Here is a 25,548-nt window from a genome sequence, read left to right as displayed (position 1 = left end):
CCTGAATGCAGAGCCAGGAGTTACCCCTGTGCATGGCCGGGTGTGACCCGGAAAGAAAAAATAAAATAAAATAAATAAAACAAGTGAGAGAGATGGAAAAATAGTACAGAGGTTAAGTATCTGCCTTGCACATCTCAAGAACCGGCCCGCACGAGCACTTCCAGCTGCGGTTCCAAAACCAAAATAATAATAATAATAATAATAATAATAATAATAATAATAATAATAATAATAATAATAACGACAAAACAACAATAACATAAGAAAGCAATGCAAGATAGATCTCATCGTTTGTTCATACTATTTCTTTAACAGTGTCTTGTGCGTCTTGTGAATTCTTTTTTTTTTTCTTTTTGGGTCACACCCGGCGATGCACAGGGGTCACTCCTGGCTCATGCACTCAGGAATCACCCCTGGCGGTGCTCAGGGGACCATATGGGATGCTGGGATTCGAACCCGGGTCGGCCGCGTGCAAGGCAAACGCCCTACCCGCTGTGCTATCACTCCAGCCCCGGTCTTGTGAATTCTTAATAGCGTAAAGAAAAGCAGGATTTGTTTTTTGAAGGGGCCACACTCGGCGGTGCTCCGGGCTCTGCACTCAGGATTCAGTCCTGGCGGTGCTCAGGGGACCATATGGGATGCGATGGAACCCGGGTCAGAAGCGCCTTAGACTATCTCTTCAGGTCCAAGAAAAGGAGATTTAAAGCTTCTAAAAACACACTTTGGAACCAACGACCAAAAGCACGTCGTCCCCAGGTGAGGCAAACTCTGGATAACACGGGGTTCATCTGAGCCCAATGAAACGAGGTACTGCCCCCAGAAGTCGTCAGGCGACACTCCCATGAACGAAAGCATCAAATTGCCTTACAAATAGGGACTCAGACACCGACAGCTGCAGCACGCGCCCGGTGGGCACCGCTTTGCATGCCGGGATTCGTAGTCTGCGGCGAGCCCGCCCCCTCAAGATGGCGGAGCGGCCCGGAGTGGGCGGGGTCCAAGCCCCGAGGGAGTCTGGGCCTCAAGGGGATTGGGCGGCGTGGGAATTCCGGAAGGCGGGGCCGACGGGACCAGGTGTTAAAACCTTTTCACGGTTGTGCCCCGAAGTCTCGCGAGATCCCGGCGGGGCCCAATGGCACGCGGGCCCCAGTTTTAACGAACTAGCCCTTTGTGGGGGGGGCGGAGTTCTGACGGGAACTGAGCGAGAGCGGCAGGGCTTCGGCGGCGTAACGGCTCGGGGGCCGAGCCGGCGCTCGGAGCCGCGGCGCCGTGGCCATGAAGGAGGATCGGGATTATAGGCCCAAGGAGAAGCGAGTGACCCTCCTGACTCCCCAGGGGGCCGCGAGCGGCGTCGCCGGGGCGTCGGCGGACTGCGGCAAGGGGGATGATAAGCAGGATCGGAGCAAGGAGAAGAAAGAGGCGCTGAGCAAGGTGCGTGACCGGCGCTGGTTCCGGGAGAGGGCGGGACGGGGTGGGAACGGGGCGGCCCTCCTGCCCTGCCGCTCTCCCGCAGCATTTGCTCCCTTGAATGAAATCTTATCTCCCCGGCTTCGCCACTGGCCCGTTACGGTGGGGGACCCTTTTCCGGCTCAGCCCCCCGGTGGGGGGGAGCGAGGCGGGAGTGGGAGGGCTTCCCCGCTGGGATGGGGGGATTCCCAGCTGGGACGCTTCCGAGCTGGAAGATGCCAGCGGAAAAATAAAAAAAAAACGATCGTTCCGAAAAGAGAGACCGAAAAGCAGTGACTTGGGGGAGAATTGCGGAGTAATGAATGGGCGGCCGAGGGTGGGGATCGTGGGCGATGGCAGTTGGCGGGGGACAGGTGGGCGGCTGCGGGGGGCGGGGACGGGTCTCAGGGGCCAGATGGGGTTCGTCCTATTCGTGGAGCCGAGAGTGACTTTTTGGTACGCCTTTGAATTTGTAATTCTTGGTGTTGAATGAGGGAGGATTTTTGTTGTAGCATATGTTGCATGTGGGGGGGGGGAATAATAAATCCCAGGATTGTCCGTTAATTTCTTGCCGAGACATCTGTTAAAAAAAATGGACGACAGAGAATGATGCGCAGACCTGGGAAACTGCCGACCTTTGGATGAATAGGACCTGAGACTGGCTTTGATCGAAACCGTTTTCAGTTCTCGGCTTTTTATAAGTGGACCTCCCGTCTTCAAGTCCGTCTTTCTTCAGCGGTGGGAAGTCAGGTGTTCGTGAAATTCATGTGCAGTAATATTGTTTTCCTTGTTCATTTCTTAAGGTGGTCATACGCAGATTACCTCCCACTTTGACCAAGGAGCAGCTTCTGGAACATCTTCAGCCTCTGCCTGACCATGATTATTTTGAGTTTTTCTCTAATGATACTAGGTAAAATAAGTAAATCAGACAAGGGAGGGGATGGCTGAAGAAAGTTAATTCTGCCATTTTGATACTGGTCATCTTTGCCTCGGATTTTTAAGCCTGTTTCGTAAATGTGCTCACTGGTAATTGAACCAGACACTGGCAGGCACATTTACATTATTGTTTTTCCTCTTCTGCAGTTTGTATCCTCATATGTATTCGAGAGCATACATCAACTTTAGGAACCAAGAGGACATTATTTTGTTCAGGGATCGCTTTGATGGTTATGTATTCCTTGACAATAAAGGTGAGTCTTTATACCCATAGGGGAGTTTGTCCTTTATATGTTTAAGACACTCTGTGTATTTCTGTGTAGAATGACTTTGTAGCTTTCCGAAAGTGCTGGGTAATCAAATAGAGTCTTATTTAAAGAGCTTTTCACATTTGATCAATTGTAATTTATATATCAATTGCACAGCACTTTGGTATTTTTATTAACCTGTTTTATCTGTAGTTACCCAACTGAATTAAATTGCCATTGCTTTCTCTCAGGACAAATCTTTTTACCCTGGGATTAGGTGATCTGTTGATTGTTTACTAATTTCAGCAGTCATACAGATACTTGACTGAGGGCTGACTCCTGGCTCTGAGCTCAGGGATCACCCTGGCCGGCTTCTGGGACCATGTGGGGTGCTGGGGGTAGAACATGGGTCAGCCATTTGCCAGGCGAGTGCCTTTCTGGCTGTACTATCACTCCAGCCCCGACACATGACTCTTGAAATGGGTATGGCCTGTTTTAAATATTTACTTATCATCTTGTTCCAAAGGCCAGTATTATTTAATTCACATCCTTGAAGGCAATCGTTTCCAATTGGAGTACTTTCATCCTCACTCTTCTGTATTATGAAGACACTCAACTCTGCGCTATCCCACTGTGTTTTCACTGGTTTCTGAATAAGGAAAAAAGCGGCCTTAACTCCACTTATTCTCTGTGCTTGCAACATTTAACCAGACAGTGACTAAGCTGCCATCCATTTGCAATTTTCCTTTTGACTTAAAAAAAAAACAGGAAATGATTTTATTTTTTGGTTTTGGGGGGGGGGGGTTTGTTTTGTTTTGTGTGCTTTTTTCCCCACACCCTGTAAAGCTTGGTGCTTTCTCCTGGCTCTTTGCTCAAGGATCACTCCTGGCAGGGTTCAGGGGACCACATGGGGTGTGATCAAACCCAGGTTGGCTTCATGCAAGGCAAGTGCCTTACCTGCTATATTAGCACTCCGGCCCCTGATTGGTGTTTCCCCCCCCCCCCCCCGCAGTTAATAAAACTAAATTCTTTGTCAGGGAAAATGCCAATAACAATGGAAAGACTGCCTTTGTGTTTGTCCAATTTTATTAATCTCCCCCAGGCTAGACACTTCTCTGCTCCAGTTTTATTGTCATGGCGAGCAATGAGGTCCTAGCAACTTAACTTCGCAATCCAAGTTGCAGTTAACTTTATCTCTTTTCTCTCTCTCTTTTTGAACATTTCTATAAGGGATGCATGTTACTAATTTCTTTTGTGACTAACTTGTTCACTTATACTTACTAAAACTTTCACAGTTTCTGTCCTCACCGCCTAATGCTTAGTAACCACATCTTCTCAGCTAACAGGATTATCTATTTACCCCATTTCCAAATAGCTCAGCCTGTTACAATATTATGAAAGGAATCTTTTGGAAACCAGTGATTTAAGAACCAGTTGTGGAAAAAAGTTCATACTCCTTAGCCAGGTAGTCAGATTACTTCAGTCGGGTCCCTGCTTCTGTTTCTAGTTGATTTTCCACATTGTTTCGGTCTGACTTACATTTCTTCTCAGGGGGTCAGCTGTAAAGCGAATTTGAGCATTCACCAAGATTTCCAGAAATTAGGTTGTCTCCGTGACCTTTTTTGATATCCTGTTGATGTCATAGTTTTGTGATGCATTGTGATGTCTCTGGCCGATTCTAGGCACTTCCTTCTGACATAGGCCTGCATGCCTGTGATCTAAGGGTTGATTTTTTTTTCTCTAGTGAATTTTCCTTTTGACTTAAAAAAAAAAGTTTGCTATCAGGGATCTGATATATATATATACATATATATATATATATATCTCGAGTGGGCACCAGTAAGACATAAAACATATATATGTGTGTGTATATACATATATATATATGTATATATATATATATGTTTTATGTCTTACTGGTGCCCACTCGAGCAAATCGATGAACAATGGAACAACAGTGGTATTCACTAATATAAAATATAATTATATTTTATTATTATATAAATATATATCTGTATATGGACTGGAGCGATAGCACAGCGGGTAGGGTGTTTGCCTTGCACGCGGCCGACCCGGGTTCGATTCCTTCGTCCCTCTTGGAGAGCCCGGCAAGCTACTGAGAGTGTCCTGCCCTCACGGCAGAGCCTGGCAAGCTCCCTGTGGCATATTCGATATGCCAAAAACAGTAACAAATCTCACAATGGAGACGTTACTGGTGCCTGCTCGAGCAAATAAGTGAACAACAGGGTGACAGTGCTACGATATCTGCATACAGATAAGTGAAATAAGATAGATAGTAAGTAAATGGAGAACACAGACTTGAAAGAGCAAGGATATTTTTATCACTTTTTTTTTGCCTGTAGTTTGGGTTTTGTAAGAAGAGTTGAGCTGTAACTCACCTCCCATAAAATGAATTCTCTTCAAGTAGCCAACCAAGTGGTTTTCAGTGTATTCATTGGCCATTACCCCTAGGTAATTGCAGAATGGATTCATCACTGCAGAAAGAATCCTCTGTCCGTGGGGCTGGCGCTATATAGTACAGCAGGTAGAACATTTGCCTTGCACACGCAAACCCAGGTTCAGTCCCCTCATCTGGTCCCCTACACGCAGCGCCAAGAGTAAGACCTGAGCACTGCTGGGTGTGGCCCCCAAACAAACAAATAATATCCTATCCCTGAGCAGGCACACACAGCTCTTCCTCCCTTAACCCCTGGCGATCACTAAGTTGCTACCTGTAGATTTCCTTAGTCTGCACAGTTTCATATAAACTGTCATGTATTATGTGGCCATTAGTAACTGATTTCTTTCTCTCAGCATAATGTTTTCAAGGTTCATCCACATATACTACCTCATTCTCTTTCCACTTTGTTTTTGGGTCACATCCGGCGATGCACAGGGGTTACTCCTGGTTCTGCACTCAGGAATCGCTCCTGTCTGTGCTCAGATGACCATATGGGATGCTGGGAATCGAACCTGGGTCAGGCACTTGCAAGGCAAACGCCCTCCCCGCTGTGTTATCACTCCACTCCTCTCTTCCAACTTTTCAAAATTGTAGGGTTGGAGTTACAGTCTAGTGAGTAAGGCACTGGCCTTGCATGCAGCTGGCCTGGATTCGATCCCCAGCATTCTGTGAGCTCCCTCAAGCCCACCAGGCGTGATCCCTGAGCACAAAGTTAGGAGTAAGCGCTGAGGAGTGCCAGGTGGAACCCGTAAACCAAAAACAAAATTGTGGGGAAAGATACATAATATAAAATGTGTGTATTTTTCTTTTGTGCAGTGCCAGGGATCGAATGCTGGTCTCAGACAGGAATGGCATATTCTTTGCCACTGAGCCAAACCACAAGCTTCTATCCCACCCCACGCTGCTCTGTGATCTTAACCATTTTTAAATGTCTAGTTCAGGAGTGTCAACATTTCTATAGGATTGTGCCACCATTCTGCAGAATTGGGGGAGGGGGTGTAACGGGGGCGGGGCCACACCTAGTGCCATATGTGTTAGCCGGGATTCAAACCAGACTCGCAGCCATTATGGCCACTTGCAGGGCAAGTGCCTTCCCTCCTGCACTCTCTCCAGCCCCTCTGCGGAAATGTTCATCTTGCATGACTAATTCAAGAGTCATTTAAATATCTGCCCTTTCCCTCATAGCCTCATCAGTCTTGGGTAACTGTCTAATTTTTGTTTGGGGGCCACACCCTATGATGCACAGGGGTTACATCTGACTCTGCACTCAGGAACTACTGGCGGTGCTCAGGGGACCATATGGGATGCCGGAGATCAAACCATGTGCAAGGCAAGCGCCAACCAATGTACTATCACTTGGGCTCCCCTGTGAATATCATTCTATAAGCTTTAGCATCCTAGGGCCCTCATGTAAGTGTATTTTGTATTTACATGTGTCTTTTGTGATTGGCTCCTTTAATTTAGTAGAATGATCTCAAGGTTCATCTAGTTTGTCACCCCTGTCAGAATTTCCTTTTTCCTGTGGGGACTGGAAAACTAGGACGGGAGCATTAAGGCATTTGTCCTGAACATGGCAACTCTCGTTCAGTCCCTGGCACCACGTATGGTGCCCCAAGCACTACAAGGATTGATCCCTGAGCACCACTGGGTGTGACCTCAAAACAAAAAGCAAACAGAAATTTCTTTTTTTTAAGGCTGAGTAATATTCCTTTGTATGGCTGAACCATATTTTATCTATTTGTTGTTATCCATTGGCATTGTTTCCCCCTCTTGGCAATTGTGAATGAGTTTGCTGTGTTCTTAGTTATATACCTTGGTTTCATTCTCTGCTTTTACTTTTTTGGTTTGTTTTCAGGCCAGACCTAGCAGTGGTCAGGGCTTCCTCCTGACTGCCGCTGTAATTATCGCTGCTAATTACTTTTACTAGGGCTGCGGAGATCATATGAGGTTCCAGGGATCAAACCCAGTTTGACCATATGCAAGACAAGTTCTTTATCCACTGTATTACCTCTCTGGCCCTTCCTTTCATTTTTGAATACTTACCCCAAGCCTAATTGCTTAATCATATACTTTTTATTTATTATTTACTTTGGTTTTGGAACCACAGCCTGTGATGCTCAGGGCTTACTCCTAGCTGTGCACATAGGGATCACTCCTGGCAGATTCTGGGCATCATATGTGGTGCCAGTGATATTTTTTTTGGTCTTTGGGTCACACCCAGCAATGCACAGGGGTTACTCCTGGCTCTGCACTCTGGAAATACTCCTGGTGGTGCTCGGGGTAACCATATGGGATGCTGGGAATCGAACCCGGGTTGGCCGCATGCAAGGCAAACACCCTACCCGCTGTACTAGTGCTCCAGCCCCAAGGGGTGCCAGTGACTTAATCAGGTCTGCTGTGTGCAAGAACCCTACCCTCCAGCCCCATATGTAATTTTTTTTGCTTTTTGGGTCACACCTGGTGATGCAAAGGGGTTACTCCTGGCTCTGCACTCAGGAATTACCCCTTATGGTGCTCAGGGGACCATATGGGATGCTGGGAATTGAACCTGGCTTGGCTGCGTGCAAGGCAAATGCTCTACCCGCTGTGCTATCGCTCTAGCCCCCTTACTAATTTTTTTAAAAGAAAATTGCTTAGAGAAATGGGAGCGGGAAAGAGAGATTCTGATGTATATATAATAAAGAAAACTAGTTTGGGGACCGGAAGTACAGGGGATAAGGTGCTAGTCTTGCGCTGGGTTCAATCCCTGGTGTCCCATATGGTCCCGTGCCAGGAGTGATTCCTGAATGCACAATCATGAGTAACTCCTGAGTACCACTGCATATGGTCCCAAAACCAAAAATGAAAACTAGTTTGGAGATCCCCCCTCCCATATCAGAATATCATACTGTCAAATTTGAACTTAAATAACCTATTTTACTTCCTGTTTTCACTGTTACCTGAGTTTACATTCCATCCAGTTATGCCCTAGAATTCTAGTTTCTCCATGTCATCACCAATACTTGTTTCTTTGGTTTCCATAAATAGCAACCACTCTTTCCCTGGGGGCAAATAATTTTTTTCAATTTTGATAGTTATATATGTCTGCTTTTACTTTTGTTGCCTGTACTTTTGATGTTCTAGAATATTTTGTGTGTGAAATAAAATAGTTCTATTTACAAAAAAAGTTGTAAGGAGAGAGTATATATCTCAGGTTATGATACAAGAAGCAGAAAATGCTCTTATATTGTATACATATCTTTTTGGTAGGGCACACCCATCAGTTCCCAGGGTTTGTAGCTAGCTCTATGTTCATGGGTCACTCCTGGCTGTTCCTGGGGAACCCTTTGTAATGTTTGGAGTCAAACTGGGGTTGATTATATGCAAGGCAAGTCTCTTAAGCCTTGTATTATCTCTCTGGCTCCCTGAAACATTTTAAATACTTTCTTTTGGGGCTATTGGTCACACCCAGTGATTCTCAGGGGTTACTCGTAGCTCTGCACTCAGGAATTACTCCTGCCGGTGCTCAGGGGACCATATGGGATGCTGGGTATCGAATCCAGGCCGGCCGCATGCAAGGCAATCACCCTACCCAAATGTGCTATCACTCCGGCCCCGTAAATACTTGCATTGAGATACAATTCACATATCATAAAATTATCTTTTATCAAATTTACTGTTCAGTATTTTTGGTATATTAAATTATCTGTTACATAATCTAATTTTTCTTTCTTTTGGTTTTGGGTTCACAGCTGGCGATGATCAGTGCTTAGTTATCGCTCTGTGCTCAGGGATCACTGTTGGCAGTGCTTGACAGATCATATGGGATGCTTAGGATTGAACCCGGGTTTGCCGTGTGCAGCCCCAAGGGGGTTTTTTGTTGTTTTTAGAGCTCTCTTTAATTTGACTTTTAAAGTTTTTTTTTAATTTTCCTTTGTTGAGATAGAGTTGACATACAACATTACACTAGTTTCAGATGTCCCCATGATAATTTGCTATCTCTGTTGAGAAATACTACCCACAATAAATATAGATAACATCCATCATGAGTTACATTTTTTCTTGTGATGAGAACATTTTAAAAGATACCGAGTATACCTCACTCTATCTCAGTTTCTCTCTCAACCTCTCACTCTCACTCTTTCTCTTCTTCCTCCTCCTTCCCCCGCCCCCCTCTCTCCACTCCCTTACCCACCATCTTCTATCCTCAGCATTGAAAGAGAAAAGATATCAAGTAAATTAACCACGTTTCAGTAATATGGATAAAAATTACAGATATTATTTTCCAATCAGAACACACATACACATTCATTTTTTAATTAAAATTTAAGATTTATTCATGAAGGCAGTGTATCCGTAATGATATTTATGGTTTTGTTGTATAAAGTTTTACTGCATCTTCACCATGAAGGGGCTCAGAGCCCCCACAGTGCTGTCCTTATACTACTTGCAGTTCATCTCTTTTCCTTCCCAAAATGATGTATGTTTTGTGGTTTGGGGCCCACACCCTGCGGTGCTCAAGGTTTACTCCAGGCTCTGTGTGTAGGAATCACTCCTGGCCGGGCCAAGGAACCATACGGGGTGAGGAAGCAAACCCAGGTTGGTGTGTGTGGGGCCAACCTTAGCTGCTTGCTCTACTGTTTCTGCCCCCCCGGGTGTATTTTCTACAGGAAAATTAGAGTTTGTGGCTTATTTCCCCCACATTTTCCAAATCTCACGCCTCAGAAGGTGAATGTAAATGAACATTTGACTTCTCTGCAGCATATTCGAGCCTTCGTTTGGGGCTCCTTGAGTAGCAAGTTGATTTTGTTTGTATCCCCTGTGATTCGTCCCCTACACTGATGCCCGTGGGAGTTACTGTTCAGATGACAACAGTCAAAGAAGGCCTATAAAGCAGTGGGTTTACTCTTGTGTCCATTTTTCATATTTTCTTTGTTATAGCAAAGTGGTATTTTTTTCTAAACAGGTCAGGAATATCCTGCTATAGTAGAATTTGCACCTTTTCAAAAAGCTGCAAAAAAGAAGACTAAGAAAAGAGATACCAAAGTTGGGACTATCGATGATGGTACAGTATAGCCCTAGTTATGTAATGCTCCTGCCATGGGTGTACAAATGGAACCTTTCTGAGAATTCTTTGGATGTCAGTCATTTCCATAAGAAAGCATCCAGAATAGGGTTACTAAGAAATGTAATTCATGGGTGGGTAGTTTGGCTTTAATCAAAAGGAAATGGGTTCTCTGTAGAGATTCCACTGTCGCTGGCTAGTGGCCTTTAATTCCTCCCCCCACCCCCTTTAAGCAGTGTATTATTGACTATTATTAAGTAGAAAATCCTCTTAGGTTAGTTGATTAGAGGACAATGGACGAAGGTGGTGAGCCAGCCTTTACCAAGTACAACTCCCTCAGGCTTCTTACCCATTTTATTATTATTTGCCATGAGTTTCCACTTTTATATAACAAGATTAATCATGGAGATGTGATGGGAAAAATTCTACGCTTGAGTAATTTAATAATAAAGGAGCTAAATCGCTAGGCTGACTTTCAAACTTTGCTTATGCAGTTAACTGCATCTCTAGTAATGCCTAACTGAAATAAAAGAACTGAAAAACTGGAATAATAGCCACTTATTGTAAACTGGATCCAGTTTTTGAAATTTCTGTAGGCTTTTTTTTGGTTGTTTAACTCTTACATACTTTATGTTTATATACTTTATGAGATTGCTATTTCAGAATATCTAATGCCTGTTACCAATGGGTATTTATTTCATAAAGAAAACAGAAAGGACACAACACCCTTTGGTTGCTTGTTGATTCTAATCTTGTTGAGTTAGGCCTGGAAGGGCCAATAATGGGCCATTGCCCAACGAGGCATAATACTTTCAAATATCGAAACAAGAATGGTTCAGATTGCCATCACCTCTGGTGCCATGTTTAGCATATAGTTTCCCGAAATGGTTGTTGTTGTTTTTTTTTTCTTTTTATGTCACACCCGGCAATGCTCAGGAGTTACTCCTGCCTCAGCACTGCTGGTGGTGCTCAGGGATGCTGGGGATTGAACCCAAGTCAGCCAGATGCAAGGCAAACACCCTACCCACTGTACTATCACTCCAGCTCCTCCCAAAATGTTTCTTTTGGGAACCTCCATGTGATTTTCATTTGCTGCATTTACGTAAAGTGAGATTCCACTAAATAAGAAGCACTCCCATGTTCTGTATAATACTGAAGGTCTATGGCTATAACCATTTCTCCCTAAGTGCAACTCTGGATTAGGATATTGACTTTTAAAGGCAAACTATATAATATCCCTAAAGGGTCTGTTAAACTGTGCAGGTTTCCCATGTTATATCCAGTTCTCTTAGTGGGTGTCTTGAATTAGAGTTTAGAGAATAAGTGACCCCTAAATTCCTAGGCTATATTGGGGGCATGACTGGGTTTGTTTTCAGTCTTCCATGAAGAACAGTACCTTCTTTGCGTACTACATCTTTGGCACAATAGTGCCTAGTTTTGCTAAAAGACCTACTCTATTCTTTGTTGAATCAAACCATTCTTTAGACCCAGAATATAGAAAATTTTTGGAGACCTATGCAGCAGATAATGAGAAGATGACTTCTACTCCGGAGACTCTGCTAGAGGAAATTGAAGCCAAAAATAGAGAATTAATAGGTAAGTAGACAGACGGAATGAGGGTCTATGGCTTTTTCATCAGGAGGAATGTTTGATTCCTACTTCCGTCACTTGCTAGCGGTGTAACCCTGGGGATGGCACTGATTTCTCTAAAACCATTTCTTCGCTGAAGCATACCAAATAGGCTGAAGATAGTACAATGGGTGAAGGTGCTTACTCTGCATACAGCCGACCCCAGTTCCATCCATAGCACTGCATATGGTTCCCTGAGCAATGCCAGGAGTGAGCCCTGAGCACTGCTGGGTGTAGTCCAAAAACCAAAACCAAACAAAATGTAGATGATAATACCTGTTTCATAGGATTGAGAAAAGGGATTGGTAGGCTGGAGAAAAATTCTGTGCTCAGCTTGGTGTCCCTCAAATATAATCTAAGTATAAGAAATGTGAAGAGTGATCAGGGATCATTAGACATTGGTCAGCCTTTGATGATCCCTGAGCCCATTTGAATAAGAAGCAGCTTGTATTTCTTAAAACATTTTTGATCTGAAACAAAAAGAAGAAATTCATTCTGCCAAATTGAAAACTTTTAGATTGGCTATTGGTTACAGGTTTTAGGGTAAATTATACTCACTCAGACTAGATATAGCTCTAGGGGCCGGAGTGATAGCATGGCGAGTAGAGCGTTTGCCATGCACATGGCAGACCTGTTCAATCCCCAGCATCCCATATGGTCCCCCAAGCACCGCCAGGAGTAATTCCTGAATGCAGAGCCAGGAGTAACCCCTGAGCAACGCTGGGTGTGAACCAAAAATGAAATAAAAAGCCACAGAGTTTTAGACATAGCTCTAAAGATAAGCATAGTTTTAGACCCAGGATCCAAAGAAAGGATGTGTTGAAAAAATAACTACAGAGACCAGAGCGGTAGTAGAGTTGGTACAGCACTTACTTTGCATGCAGCTGAACCAGGTTTTATCTCCAGCATCCCGTAGGGTTCCCCTGATCATTGCCAGGAATGACCCTTGAGCACAGAGCCGGGAGTAACTCTTGAGCATCACTGGGTGTGGCCCAAAAAACCAAAAACAAACAAAGCAAAGAAAAAGCTAACTACAAAAGCCAGAGAGATACTGTAGTGAGTAGATGTTTGCCTTGCATGTTCATCAATCTCTGGTACCACATTCGGCACCCCGATCCCCTCCAGAAATGATCCCTGAACACAGAGCAAAGAGTAAACCCTGGTACAGCCTGGTATGGTCTGAAAACCGAAAAAGATACTGCTAGCTATAGGGGCTGGTTATGTGTGGGTCTCTGGATAGATGTGTATACTCTTGGGTTTGCTCCCCAGCACCATAAAAAGAAAAACATTTTAAAAAGCTAGGTACAAGGCTAGATCACTGTCAGAATATTGAAAAATAAGAGGGACACAGGGATTGTACGGTGAGTAGGGCACTTGCCCTGCATGCAGCCGATCCCACTTCAATATCCCCCACATCCCATATGGTTCCCCAAGTTTTGCCAGGAGTGCAGAGCCAGGAGTAAGCCCTGAGCATCACCAAATTCCCCCCCACCCCCAAAGAAAATAACCTCTCCGGAAAAAAACTGAAAAATCAATTCTTCTCAACCTTTGTTTCCTTTAGTAGAAGTACAATATAAGCTCATCTCTGATCAGTTTTTTTTTCTTTTTGGGTCACACCCGGCAATGCACAGGTGTTATTCCTGGCTCTGCACTCAGGAACCACTCCTGGCAGTGCTTACGGGACGATATGGGATGCTGGTAATCAAACCCTGGTTGGCTGCATGCAAGGCAAACGCCCTACCCGCTGTGCTAGCGCTCTAGCCCCACTCTCTAGTTTTTTAGACTAAATTCCCTTCAGTGGAATTTGGAGTCAAGAGTATATAACTTAGTCACTTTCCCCCATTTTTATCCAGTTGAACAAATCTTTCCTGCCAGCAATAAAACAAGAGAATGTCCTTTGAATTTAATTCTCACAAGGGAAATTTATTTAAATATTGTCTAGGGCTGTTTTTTTATAGGGGGATGGTGATTTTCGGGCCACATCCTGTGGTACTCAGGGCTTACTCTTGCCCCTGTGCTCAGGGATCACTCGTGGATGGGTTGGGGGACCACATGGCGTGCCAGGGATAGACCTGGGTCTGCCATGTGCAACGCAAGCACCCTGTCCACTGTGCTACTTACTTCTCCAGCCATTGATTCTTTTTTAGCATTTTAATTCTACAGAATGAAAGTAGAGTACTGTAAAACTTTCTGATAATGTTGTGGCAAACTTTCTTTGGAATGGGGTCTCACTTTCAGATCCTGGGTGTTTGGTAGGAATGTCAGAAAAATGAAATCCTTTCTAGGGGCTGCTAAGTATTAATAATCTGTTTACGTTTGTGTAGCTAAAAGGACAACCCCACTTTTGAGCTTCCTGAAAAACAAGCAGGTAAACCTTTTGATTTTATAGCTCTCTCCCTACATTTTATTGGTTCCCATTCTGCCAACCCCTTTAGAGCATCGGGATACTCTCGGAGTAAAGGGTCATTTTTCTTATCACTATGCTTCAGAGCTCTGGCTTCCTTTTCTGGCCCTCTCCTTCACTCTGATTGCTGCATCCAGGATTCACTGTGCAAACCCCAAATCCTTAGGTGTCTTCAGACACAGTCTTAATGTAATGTTATGAGAACCTCTCCAAAATACTGAAATCCGTTGTAATGTTAAAATAGAGAGTAGACACTTTGCTGTTCATAGAACAAGATACCAGCTAGACACTGGTCCTCCAATGCCGTGATCTGTTCATAGAACAAGGTACCAGCTAGACACTGGTCCTCCAATGCCCTGATCCTGATTGCTCTCCTATTACAAATGGGGTTGGGGGGAGGGGCAGGGAAGGCGGTAGAAAGCTGCTTGGTAGGAAAGCGTGATGGCCCAGTAAGTTAAGGGCTCACTGCACTTGCCCTTGGGATGAATTCCTGACACTTCTGTTTGAAAGCGTGGGTTGATGTGTCTTTATAGAGAATGAGAGAAGAAAAAAGGGAAGAGCGGCGGAGGCGAGAGATAGAGCGTAAGAGGCTCCGGGAGGAAGAGAGACGTAAGTGGAAAGAAGAGGAGAAACGCAAACGGAAGGATATAGAAAAGCTCAAGAAGATCGAGAGAATTCCAGAGAAGGAGAAGATAAAGGAAGAACCAAAGATTAAGGTGTGCAGATAACCGAACTGCATGTGTCTGTGTGGTTTACATGTGCGTGTGTCTTATATTGGTGTACATGGAGGCTTTGGGTTTTTGTCTTTTTGTGGGCGATGGGGTGGGAAAGTAAATAAGAAAGGTCTCCTGTCATCCTTAATGGTATTTCCCCCCTTTAAGATATAATTTCAAAGGACTATGTCATTGGCCTTGCATTTCTTGGCTGCAGTCCTCTGTCATTTGGGTTCTTGTGCATTTTGGATTCTGATTTTTTTTTTGGTGGGGGAGGGATATTACTTTCCTCTGTTTTCTGTAAATCGGGCCATTGGGCTGGCTGGCATGAATTGTGGGTTTTATTCAGCTTCTTGTGTTGTTCCCCTCATGTGTTTGATACGTAAAGTTGCCTCATCTGTTTGTTTTCCACTGTCTTCAGGTACACAGGTTTCTGTTACAAGCTGTGAATCAGAAAAATGTAAGGACCAAGTCCATGATACAGTGCATCTAGTACCGTGTCGCACACACAGGTCTTAGCACCTAAGTCCTTTTCGGTGGTGGTGATAGCCTATGTCCCCATTGTAAGAGCAGCCCTGCAGGCTCGTTCTGAGCTGTCTTCAGAGCTGAGTCATTTTACATATTCCACCTGGAAGGGGAAGGCCCAGGGGACCCCCTAATGCTCCGCTGTGTACCCAGAAGCTTCGACTATGTATGTAGACCCGTCTGTCGAAAGCAACCCGTAGAGATGCGTGCAAATATACATAGTCTGAAGATGCCCAACTCTCAGTGACCCCCTCACTTCCCGTGTGCCTCTTAAAAGCAGTACTCTTGTGGGAGGGTGGGCCGTAGGGAGGGCTCAGACCCCTGCCTTCTGCGCCTGCCCGTCCCACACAAGGCCCTTGTTCCCCTGCCTCGAGCTGGGCTTCTCCTGGCTGTACGGCACGCAGGAAGAGGGGAGCCCCTGGGACACAGAGCCCAGCCTGGCCACTTTTCTCTGGACGGTGGGACTCGGGGCGGCCTCGTGCCTCTCCATGTCCCCACCACCCCCAGGTCCTGGAAGCTTGGCCTTCCTGCGACAGTGGGACACCCAATCTCTTGAGGCTGGTGACAGGCTCTCCCAGGGCTGCCTCGAAATCCCCTAGACGCTGTGATGCGCCTGGTCACCCAAGCTCTGTGGGGCACCGGGAGTGGTGGAGGGCACTCGCGATGGATGAGGAGAGGGGTGGGGCGTGGTGGCGGGGTGGGGAGGCTCCCCTCTTCGTTCCTTCTAGCAATCTCGCTGTCCTTCCACGGTGCAACTGACTTGTCACTCCTCTCAGCACGGCAGCAGGTAGAGCCAGTCCGACTGGAGACCTTTCGTCCATGTTCTTATTGGCATAATGGACATCATGGCTTCGGTCCGAGATGTTTGTTAGACATAAGAGCATGGCCCGTGACACCTGCATGCACTGCCTTGGCTCAGCCCTCCTCCTTTCTCCCCTCTGCCATGGTGCTGCTCCGCATGTCGCAGCACCCCCACCCGCCCCCCACCCCCTGCTGGCTTCTTTGCTGTGCTTTCTTTGCCTGTGGCCTTCCCCCCGAGATGAACCTCTGTCTGATGCCTGCACCCGCCCCCCAGACTTGGCCGAGCCCACCTTAGCCACAGAATTGCTCTTGAGTCCTAAGGGAAATATTCTAGGGTGATTTGCAGCCATGGAAGTAGATGCCTTGAACTGAGGGACCCCTGGGGCTTGAGCAACCCCTGGTGTTTTGGGGTAGTGCCGGTTCTGGCCTGAAGAGAGTACAGGGGTGAAGGCCTTGCACACACCCCATGCCAATTCAATCCCAGGCACCACATATGTCTTCCTAAGAACCCCCCCCCAGCCTTATTAAGAGTAAGCCCTGAGCACCAGTCAGGTGTGGCTCAAAAGCTCTCCAGAAAAACAATCTTCCAAGTGCCTGTGGTCAGAGCTGTGGCATCGAGTACAGATTTTACGCAGTAAAATAATATATGGGGGGCTGAGAGATAGTACGGCGGGTAAGGCACTTGCCTTACCTGGTATGCGGCTGACCTGGGTTCGATTCCCGGCATCCTATATGGTCCCCGGAGCACCATCAGGCGTAGTTCCTTAGTACAGAGCCAGGAGTAACCCCTGAGCATCACCGGGTGTCGCCCCCAAACCCAAATATTATCTACAGGCCCTCCCTGCTCTGTTTGATACTGTATTGGGCCTTTCCAACGCCATATAATTCTTGTTCTTCATCCATGACAATCATACTGTCAGCATGTTACTCTCGGGGGCAAGGCAGAGCTGTTCTTGCAATGGATCTCTCCTTTGGTGATCAAGCTGTTCGTCAATACAAGTCCTGCCCCCCCCAAAATTGAGGCACAGTCGTGCTCTGCCTCACCTTTGAAATCGGTGTGTTTTTTTTCCTGGCAAGCCAGATCACCAGGGTGGTCTGCTCCATGCAAGCCTGCAGGGGCCCACTTCACAGTTGACCTGCTTGAAGCCAAAGGAGTTGATCCTATTGCGATGGTGACAGAACCGCTTCGCTTGCGTGGGTACCACTTACACCGCTAGCGCATCCTTTCCACTAAACTACTCGCTCTGATGCACTCATTCACCTGAGAGTCGAAGCATTCCTACAGCGATGGGGACCTTCTGGAGCCTCAGCCTTCTTGGCTAGAAGCAAGTAGGGTGGCTGTGACAGTGTCACCACCTTTCCATGTAACAATCTATGTCTTCTCTTTAAGCTGCTGAAGAAGCCGGAGAAAGGAGATGACAAAGAACAACTGGAGAAAAGAGAGAAGGCCAAGAAATTGGATAAGGAGAACCTGAGTGACGAAAGAGCTAGCGGGCCTGTTTGTACCATGTCCAAACGCCCAGAGCTTGAGTTTAAAGATGAAAAGCCTAAGAGGTTTGTGGTCGAGGACTCTCGGGTAGATTCACTTCCAGTCTCTTTTGTTCCTAGATGCAGGTTTTGCGCCTGTGCCCGGATAGCTATCCCTCCTGAGCCCAGAACCAGGGGCAGCGCCTCTGTTCTTCCTGGAATGCAGATAAGCGGGGGGCTTTTTTGTTTGTTTTAGGGCAGTGCTCGGGACAGACTCCCGGCTCTGTGCTCCGGGATCGCTCCTGGCGGGGCTCTGGGGATTGAACCCAGGTCAGCCACGTACAAAGCCAGTTCCTCTCGCTGCCGTGACTCTCTCTCCAGCCCCTGAGGTGGTTTTATAATGGGTGGGTGGCAATGGGGTGACGGGGTTCACATCGTCTAGGGTATAAGCACTGGGTCGGAAGGGTCCTGAGAGTGCTTTGGAAAGTGCTCGTCTGGTTTGGGTTGTGTTGGCTTTGCAGCCGTGCCCGGGAAGTGTGGGGCCGAGGGCCACGGCTGGTGCAGGCAACACACGGGCCCCCAGTGAGATGTCTCTCTGAGGGCCCCGGCTCAGGTGTGCTTCTCGCGCAGATTCGAGGAAGACTTTGGCCGAGAGTACCGCGATCGGGATTATGAGCGCGACCAGGAGCGCATCCTCCGCGAGCGGGAACGCCTGAGGCGGCTGGATGAGGAGCGGCGCCGGCAGAAGGAGCGCTACGAGAAGGAGAAGGCCTTGGCTTTTAAAAGGAAGGAAGAGGAGATCAAGAAAGAGAAGGAAGCTCTGGGGGCCAAAGCGAAGAAGCCGGAAACAGCAGAACCAATGGGCAGCGGAGACAAAGCGGAGAAGAAAGAGGAAGTGGTTAAGAGAGATCGCATAAGAAACAAGGTGCCGCGGCTTGTCACACATGCTTATTTTCATGAGGCTTTTGCTGGTGGTGGTTGGGGTCGTGCAAAAAACGTGACACTTCTTGAGGATGGTAGCATTTTAGTGTTTACTTACCACTTTGGGAACACGGTGACAGGTGTTAATGTGTACAGGTTTTTTTTTTTTTTTTTTGCTTTTTGGATCACACCCGGCGATGCACAGGGGTTACTCCTGGCTCTGCACTCACGAATTACTCCTGGCGGTGCTCAGGGGACCATATGGGATGCTGGGAATCGAACCCGGGTTGGCCGCGTGCAAGGCAAACGCCCTACCCGCTGTACTATTGCTCCAGCCCCTGTGTACAGTTTTGCTGTAGTAAGTTAATGTACTTTACCACCCCCACCACCAGAGTTGGTTTTTATGAGGGTGAAGGTGGGTTGGGCCACACCAGGGGCTATTCCTGGCTCTCTGCTCAGCCGTGATTCCTGGCAGTGCTCAGGAGATATAAGGGATGCTGGGGGATAGATGGTGTCAACTGCCTGCAAGGCATGTCCCTTAAGCCCTGTATACTCTCCGCAGCCCCCAAATAGAATTTTTTTCCTGGTTTTTGGGCAACACCTGGTAGTGCTCAGAGCTTACTGTTGACTCTGCACTCAGGAATCACTCCTGGTGGCTTCAGGGGACCAGGAGTGGTACTGGGGATCAAACCTGGTCTGCCATGTGCAAGGCCAATGCCATGCCTGCTATATGATGTCTCCAGTTCCAAAGTAGACTGTTTTTTGTTTTTTGAGCCACATCTAGTAGTGTTCAGGACTTACTCCTGGCTGTGTGCTCAGGGATCACTACTGGCGGGCTCAGTGGACCGTATAAGGTGCTGGGAATCAAACTTGGTTCGACCTTGCTCAGGGCACAAACGGCCTCTACCCACTGTACTTCAGCTCTTTTGGTGTTTTTCGGGCCCCACCCAGAGATGTTCAATGGTTACTCCTGGCTCTGTACTCAGAAACCCTTCCTAGCAGTGTTCAGGGAGACCATATTGGGTGCTGAGGATTGATCCGGTTTGGCCACATGAGAGGCAAGCACCTTATCCACTGTACTACCTCTCTGACTCCTCCAAAGTAGAATTTTTTAATGGGGTCATACCCAGCATTTCTGGGAAAGGGTATCATTTGGTGCCAGGGATCAAACTCAGGGCTTCGCATATGGTTGACTGCTTTTGAGCCATCCCCTCGTCCCTGGATGATAGAATTTTCAAAATGAAACTTTTAAGTGAAGCAAAAGGGTTTTATTGAGAAAATGAGGGAGTAGAGATCTCACCAAAAAAGAGCATCTCATTAAAATAACTTTGCTTTTTTAAAACTTATTTTTATTCCTAAAATCTTTGTATGGGAGTTTGAAAGGCCATTGTACTGGTGGGAGAGGAAGAGTTGGCAACTAGTTTCTAAAACCTAAATTTAAGCCAATGCATATTATCTTGAGGTGGTTAAGAAAATCGACCAGTTGGGGCTGGAGCGATAGCACAGAGGGTAGGGCATTTGCCTTGCACGCGGCCGACCCGGGTTCGATTCCCAGCATCCCATATAGTCCCCTGAGCACCACCAGGGGTAATTCCTGAGTGCATGAGCCAGGAGTGACCCCTGTGTATTGCCAGGTGTGACCCAAAAAAGGAAAAAAAATCAACCAGTTGATTTATCAAAACTGCACCCTGTGAGCAGAAGAGATAGTCTAAGGGTTAAGACACTTGCCTTACACTTAGCTGATCAACCCTCCTCCAGGTTTGATCCCTGAACACAGAGTCAAGAGTAAGCTCTGAGCATAGCCAGGTAATGGCCAAATCCCACCACACCCATCCTCGCAAAGAAATGCACCCTAGGGGCTGGAGCGATAGCACAGCGGGTAGGGCGTTTGCCTACCGGGCGCGGCCGACCCGGGTTCGAATCCCAGCATCCCATATGGTCCCCCGAGCACCGCCAGGAGTAATTCCTGAGTGCATGAGCCAGGAGTAACCCCTGTGCATCGCCGGGTGTGACCCAAAAAAAAAAAAAAGAAATGCACCCTAGCCATGTAAAATACTCATAAAGAGCCAGAGAACTAGTACAGCAGTTAAGACATTTGCCTTGGGCTGGAGCAATAGCACAGCAGGTAGGGCGTTGGCCTTGCACGCAGCTGACCCAGGTTCGATTCCCAGCATCCCATATGGTCCCCTGAGCACCGCCAGGAGTAATTCCTGAGTGCATGAGCCAGGAGTAACCCCTGTGCATCGCCGGGTGTGACCCAAAAAAAAAAAAAGAAATGCACCCTAGCCATGTAAAATACTCATAAAGAGCCAGAGAACTAGTACAGCAGTTAAGACATTTGCCTTGGGCTGGAGCAATAGCACAGCAGGTAGGGCGTTGGCCTTGCACGCAGCTGACCCAGGTTCGATTCCCAGCATCCCATATGGTCCCCTGAGCACCGTCAGGGGTGATTCCTGAGTGCAGAGCCAGGAGTAACCCCTGTGTATCGCCAGATATGACCCCCCAAAAAGACACTTGTCTTGCATGTGTCTGACCCCTATTTGATCCCCAGTACCACATATGTTGCCCTCAGCACTGTCAGGGTCACTTGTGAGCACATAGCCAGGAGTATCCTCTGAGCTATGGTGGTTGCTGTTCTTTGGCGATAGGGTAAAGGAAGCAAGCACCATTGGCACCAAGTAGACTTGCGTGTGTTTGCTTGGGTCTGTGTTGCGTCGGGGAGTGTAGCAGCCTTGAATTCCGGGCTCTGCAGGTCCCCCGTGGACACGCAGGAGCAATGTTGTCACCGGAACCCGTCTCCCTGTCTTCCAGGATCGCCCTGCCATGCAGCTGTACCAGCCAGGAGCTCGAAGCCGCAACCGTCTTCTTCCTCCCGAGGAAGGCAACAAGCCCGGAGATGCAGGAGTAGACAAAAAGCAGGAAAGTGGTATTAGCCATAGAAAAGAAGGAGGAGAGGAGTGATGAGTTCAAATGGCCTTAGGTGTCCTGTTGAGGCAGCCAAAGAGCACGTGTTCAGCAATCCAGAAGTGCCTTCAGGGCAAAGGAATAGAGAGAGCGAGCGAGAAAGGGGGTCCGCTGTGCTGGTGGGGTACACTGCAGAGGAGTACGTTTTGCGCAAAGCAGGAACCAGATCGCAGGTTCAGATGGGAAGTTCCATTTTCTTGTTTATGCAGTTCCTACAGACTAATTTTTCAGTGTCCGACAAAGACGAGGGGTGCGGCCAGGCAGTGCCGTGCGCAGGCAGGGAAGGTCACGGGAGGACTTCATTCAGGCGGGACCTGAGACGCGAATCAGCTGGTTCCACCATCAAAAAAGTTTTTGGTTCATCCACTTTGCGTGGAGCCGAGTCACTTCGAAGTCACCGTCAGGTCTAGTTAGAGAGTCGTGGTGATCGCTGTTTACGGTGTAGTGCAAATGCAACGAGCATGTAATTGTAGTCCAAGTACAGTGAGGGGCTTATGCCAAAAATGTAGTCGTATCACGTCCTGATCCGCACGCTTCAGGGTTAGTTCTAGGTGTTTTTGGTTTGCTTCTGCGAGCTTAGTGGCAAGAATATTGTTAAACACGTTGGTTTTTTTTTTTTTGCCCTATGCAAGTTTCTTTTCCAGTCTCGCCTTTGCTTGATTCTTGACAATCCAGTCTTTGTTTTATCTTAGGTCTCATAATCTGAGCATCCTCTCTCCAGGAAGGAAAGCTGCATCAATGTTTGTTCCTGTTAAATAGCAACTTTCCGTCTTCCTCTGTTTTGCATTGTTGCTAATAGCTTCAGAGAATAAAGTTACATCTCTGTTTGTTGACAGTTTATTGAGAATAAAGTTACATGTGTGTTCTTGACAGCTTTTACTTTTTAAGAAATTTGGAAGGCGGGGGCAAAGAGATCTGTGGTGGATTAGAGTGCTTGCTTTGTATACGGCAGACCCAGATTTGATCCCTGGCACCATGTAGGGACCCCTGAGCCCAAACAAACTGATTCCTGGGTGTGACCCCAAACCATCTAAAACAGGATATTAAACTTGTTATATTGAATCAACCAACTTGAGACCTTTTTTAGTGAGGTAAAATTGAGTTTCATCGAAATATGAGGGGAGAAAGAGACATGTATTCAAGAGAGAACACAAGGACTGAAGCAATTTAGTACAGTGGGGTGGGGCACTTGCCTTGCTCACAGCTGACCTGGTTCGATCCCTGGCAGTGCATGTGGTCCCTAACCTTCACCAGGAGTGATCCCTGAGAGCAGAGCCAGGAGTAAGCCGTAAACATGACTGAGTGTAACCCAGAAATAAAAAGAACACAGAATTCCCCAGAGGGGGAAAAAGCCGAGGGATTGCATCTCAGTTTCAGGGGCATCCACTCTCCAAGGTAGAGAACAGACCCTTTTTAGGAACCTTAACAGAGATGATATTTACTTCTACCTCATCTGACTTCACTTTGCCCACCCAGATGCTCAAACACTGAGATGTGGGGCCAGAGCAGTAGTACAGCGGGTAGGGTGCTTGCCTGGACATGGCTGACCCAGGTTTGATCCCCAGCACCCCATATGGTCCCCTGAGCCCACCAGGAGTAATCCCTGAGTTCAGAGCTAGGAGTAAATATCCCCTGAGCATCATTGGATGTGACCCAAAACCCAATAAAAGCCAATGAATGAGATGCCAGTCCTGTTGATAAGAACTAAAGTATTTGGAGAACAACCTTGATTTGTTGCTGAATTTCATCTTGTCAGCCCCTAACATGGTGTCATTTTTTTTTCGTTTGTAAGTCACTGCTTTATGTTTTTTCCTTAGCTTTTAGAGACCAGTAGCCCAAGAGGCAGTAAGAGAGCCTGAGAGTTGGCTGAAAGGCAGGAGCCCCAGATTCCATCCCTGGTCCCCCAAGGGATGTGTCATATGTGTCACACCCCCCATAAAAGGGGAACAGTTACTGAAGAAAATTGAAGAGAATGGTCCTCAGCTGGGAGAGAGTACCAAAGTAAGGAAAGGAAAAAAATTCAAGGGGAAGGAAGGATAGTTGACAGTGTATTATGCCACAGAGAGGGATGAAGAACTATGGGGCCAGCAAGATAGAACAGCGGGCAGGGCAGGGCAGTTACCTTGCACAAGGCTGACTAGGGTTCAATCCCTCGCACCTCATGATTCCCTGAGCACTCCCAGGTGTGACCTAACACCCCCACCTCCCAAGATAACTATGGGGCCAGAAAGATAGTGTGGGAGTAAGACATTTGCCTTGCATGCAGCTGATCCTATTTCCCCAGCAGTACATCTGAGCACTGCCAGGAGTCATCCCTGAGCACAAAGCCAGGACTAAACCTGAGTACTGCTGATGTGACACCAAAAAAGGAATTTTGGGGCCGGGGAGATTACATAGTGGGTATGGCCCTTGCCTTGTTTTCAGCCAAATGTGGTCTCATCCCTGGCACCACATAAGCTCTCCCAAGCACCCACCCACCCCCATAAAATGGGAGCCATGAAGTGTTCTCTTTGTAAAGTGGAAAGTATTGAAGTTCTTAGCAAAAGCCAAGTTACAATGACAGAAATGGCAGGCAGGTAGGGAATGAAAACGGTGGCAGTTTGACAAAAGGGTCTTGAAACTCAGAGAAGATTTGAGCCACAGAGTTTGAAGTTCTCTAATTTAGGTGATTATTGAAGTCATAATGCTGAGGTTCAATTCCCAGGGCTATCTGACGAGGAAGACTGAGTAACACAGGACCCAGCCTCAAGAACTTGAATGTGTCCTTGAACTTGAACAGATAAGAGTTTCTACAGAGAAAAGGACTAGCTAGTAATACAAACCAGACTGCTGTTACCTAACACATGAGGAAAGAGTGTTTGTTTTGGTGGAAGGCCACATCCAGCTGTGCTCAGGGCTTACTCCTGGCTTTGTGCTTAGGGATCAGGCTTTGGGGAACTGATAAGATGTTGGGAATCAGATCTGGGTGAGCCGAATGCAAGGCCTTTCCTCCACCCCCTGAATTATCCCTGTGGCCTGAGGAAAGAATGTTGATTTTTTTTGTGAAGCAAGATAGTTTCTATTGAAACTTGTTCAGAAGGATGTGAGGGGAGAGAAGAAGGATGTGTTTGAGAAAGAACACAGGCTTCTCCAGAGTAGAAGTTAAGCAAGCAAGCAAAGACACAGATAATCGAGATACCAATTCAAGGGACAAGACAGGCTTAAAAAACAAGACTAAGGAAAGAGTGTTTCAAGGAGAGAAGAGTCAGCAGTCTTCGAAGCTGCTAGAGCGTCAGTGTGACGCCTGAATAAAATGCAGGATTAGAGACTTACGTAGAAGTTAGTGATGACTTGGAATTATGGGGAAGGGAAGCTAGATCAGATTGGAAAGAGAAACCACGTTGGATACCTTGGGTTGGTGATGAAAATGGAGATTGATAGGTAAAGAAGTCTGGAGGATTATTTGAATTCTGAGGTGAGAGGCAAGAATGCAGGCTTTGGGAGCTGGAGACACAGTACAGCGGATAAGCCGCTTGCCTTGCACACCCCTGATCTCCGCAGTGTCCCATATAGTCTCCCAGGAATCATGAGGATTCATAAGTTCAGAGCCAGAAGCCATACCTGAGCCAGGAGTCACCCCTGAGCATCGCCAGGTATGACCCAAAAAGAAAAAAAAACAGACACACACCAATTTTTTTATTTTATTTTCAAGGAGTTGTTCACAGCAATTGATTATTCAATATTTAACACCAATTCCACCACAGTTACACCTTCAGCATTAATTCAAGTTTTCCCACCACCACCACCCAAGCCTGCTAAGTAATTTACTTTGTACTGCTTGTTTTGAATAAATGACTAACAATGATCAAAAAGGTTAGAGGAAAGATACCAAATCTTTACACATGGCCGACCAGGTTGCATCCCTGGCATCCCATATGGTGCCCTGAGCCCTGTCAGGACTGATTCCTGAGTGCAGAGACAGGAATAACCTCAGCATCTCTGGGTAAGACCCA

At 46.8% G+C, this 25,548-nt stretch overlaps 1 protein-coding gene across 3 annotated transcripts; it reads left to right on the top strand.

Annotated features, from left to right (window-relative positions):
• Window positions 1-1,132: 1,132 nt before the first annotated feature.
• Window positions 1,133-22,426, top strand: UPF3B (UPF3B regulator of nonsense mediated mRNA decay). 3 transcript variants are annotated; one of them, XM_004614453.2, is made up of 11 exons: window positions 1,133-1,428; window positions 2,247-2,353; window positions 2,527-2,633; window positions 10,034-10,132; window positions 11,618-11,728; window positions 14,086-14,129; window positions 14,699-14,881; window positions 15,300-15,338; window positions 17,595-17,758; window positions 18,302-18,596; window positions 21,404-22,426. In XM_004614453.2, the coding sequence occupies exons 1-11, from the start codon at window positions 1,273-1,275 to the stop codon at window positions 21,551-21,553; spliced, it is 1,455 nt and encodes a 484-aa protein (XP_004614510.1). In that variant the 5' UTR covers window positions 1,133-1,272; the 3' UTR covers window positions 21,554-22,426. The 3 variants fall into 3 exon arrangements, with proteins under 3 accessions (XP_004614510.1, XP_054978104.1, XP_004614511.1); XM_055122129.1 differs by lacking the exon at window positions 10,034-10,132; XM_004614454.2 differs by lacking the exon at window positions 15,300-15,338 and having other exon boundaries at window positions 1,140-1,428.
• Window positions 22,427-25,548: the final 3,122 nt, after the last annotated feature.

The sequence above is a fragment of the Sorex araneus genome, chromosome X (genome assembly GCF_027595985.1).
Source record: "Sorex araneus isolate mSorAra2 chromosome X, mSorAra2.pri, whole genome shotgun sequence".
NCBI lineage: Eukaryota > Metazoa > Chordata > Mammalia > Eulipotyphla > Soricidae > Sorex > Sorex araneus.
Note: the sequence above shows the minus strand (reverse complement) of the source record. Positions and strands in the feature narration are given on the sequence as shown.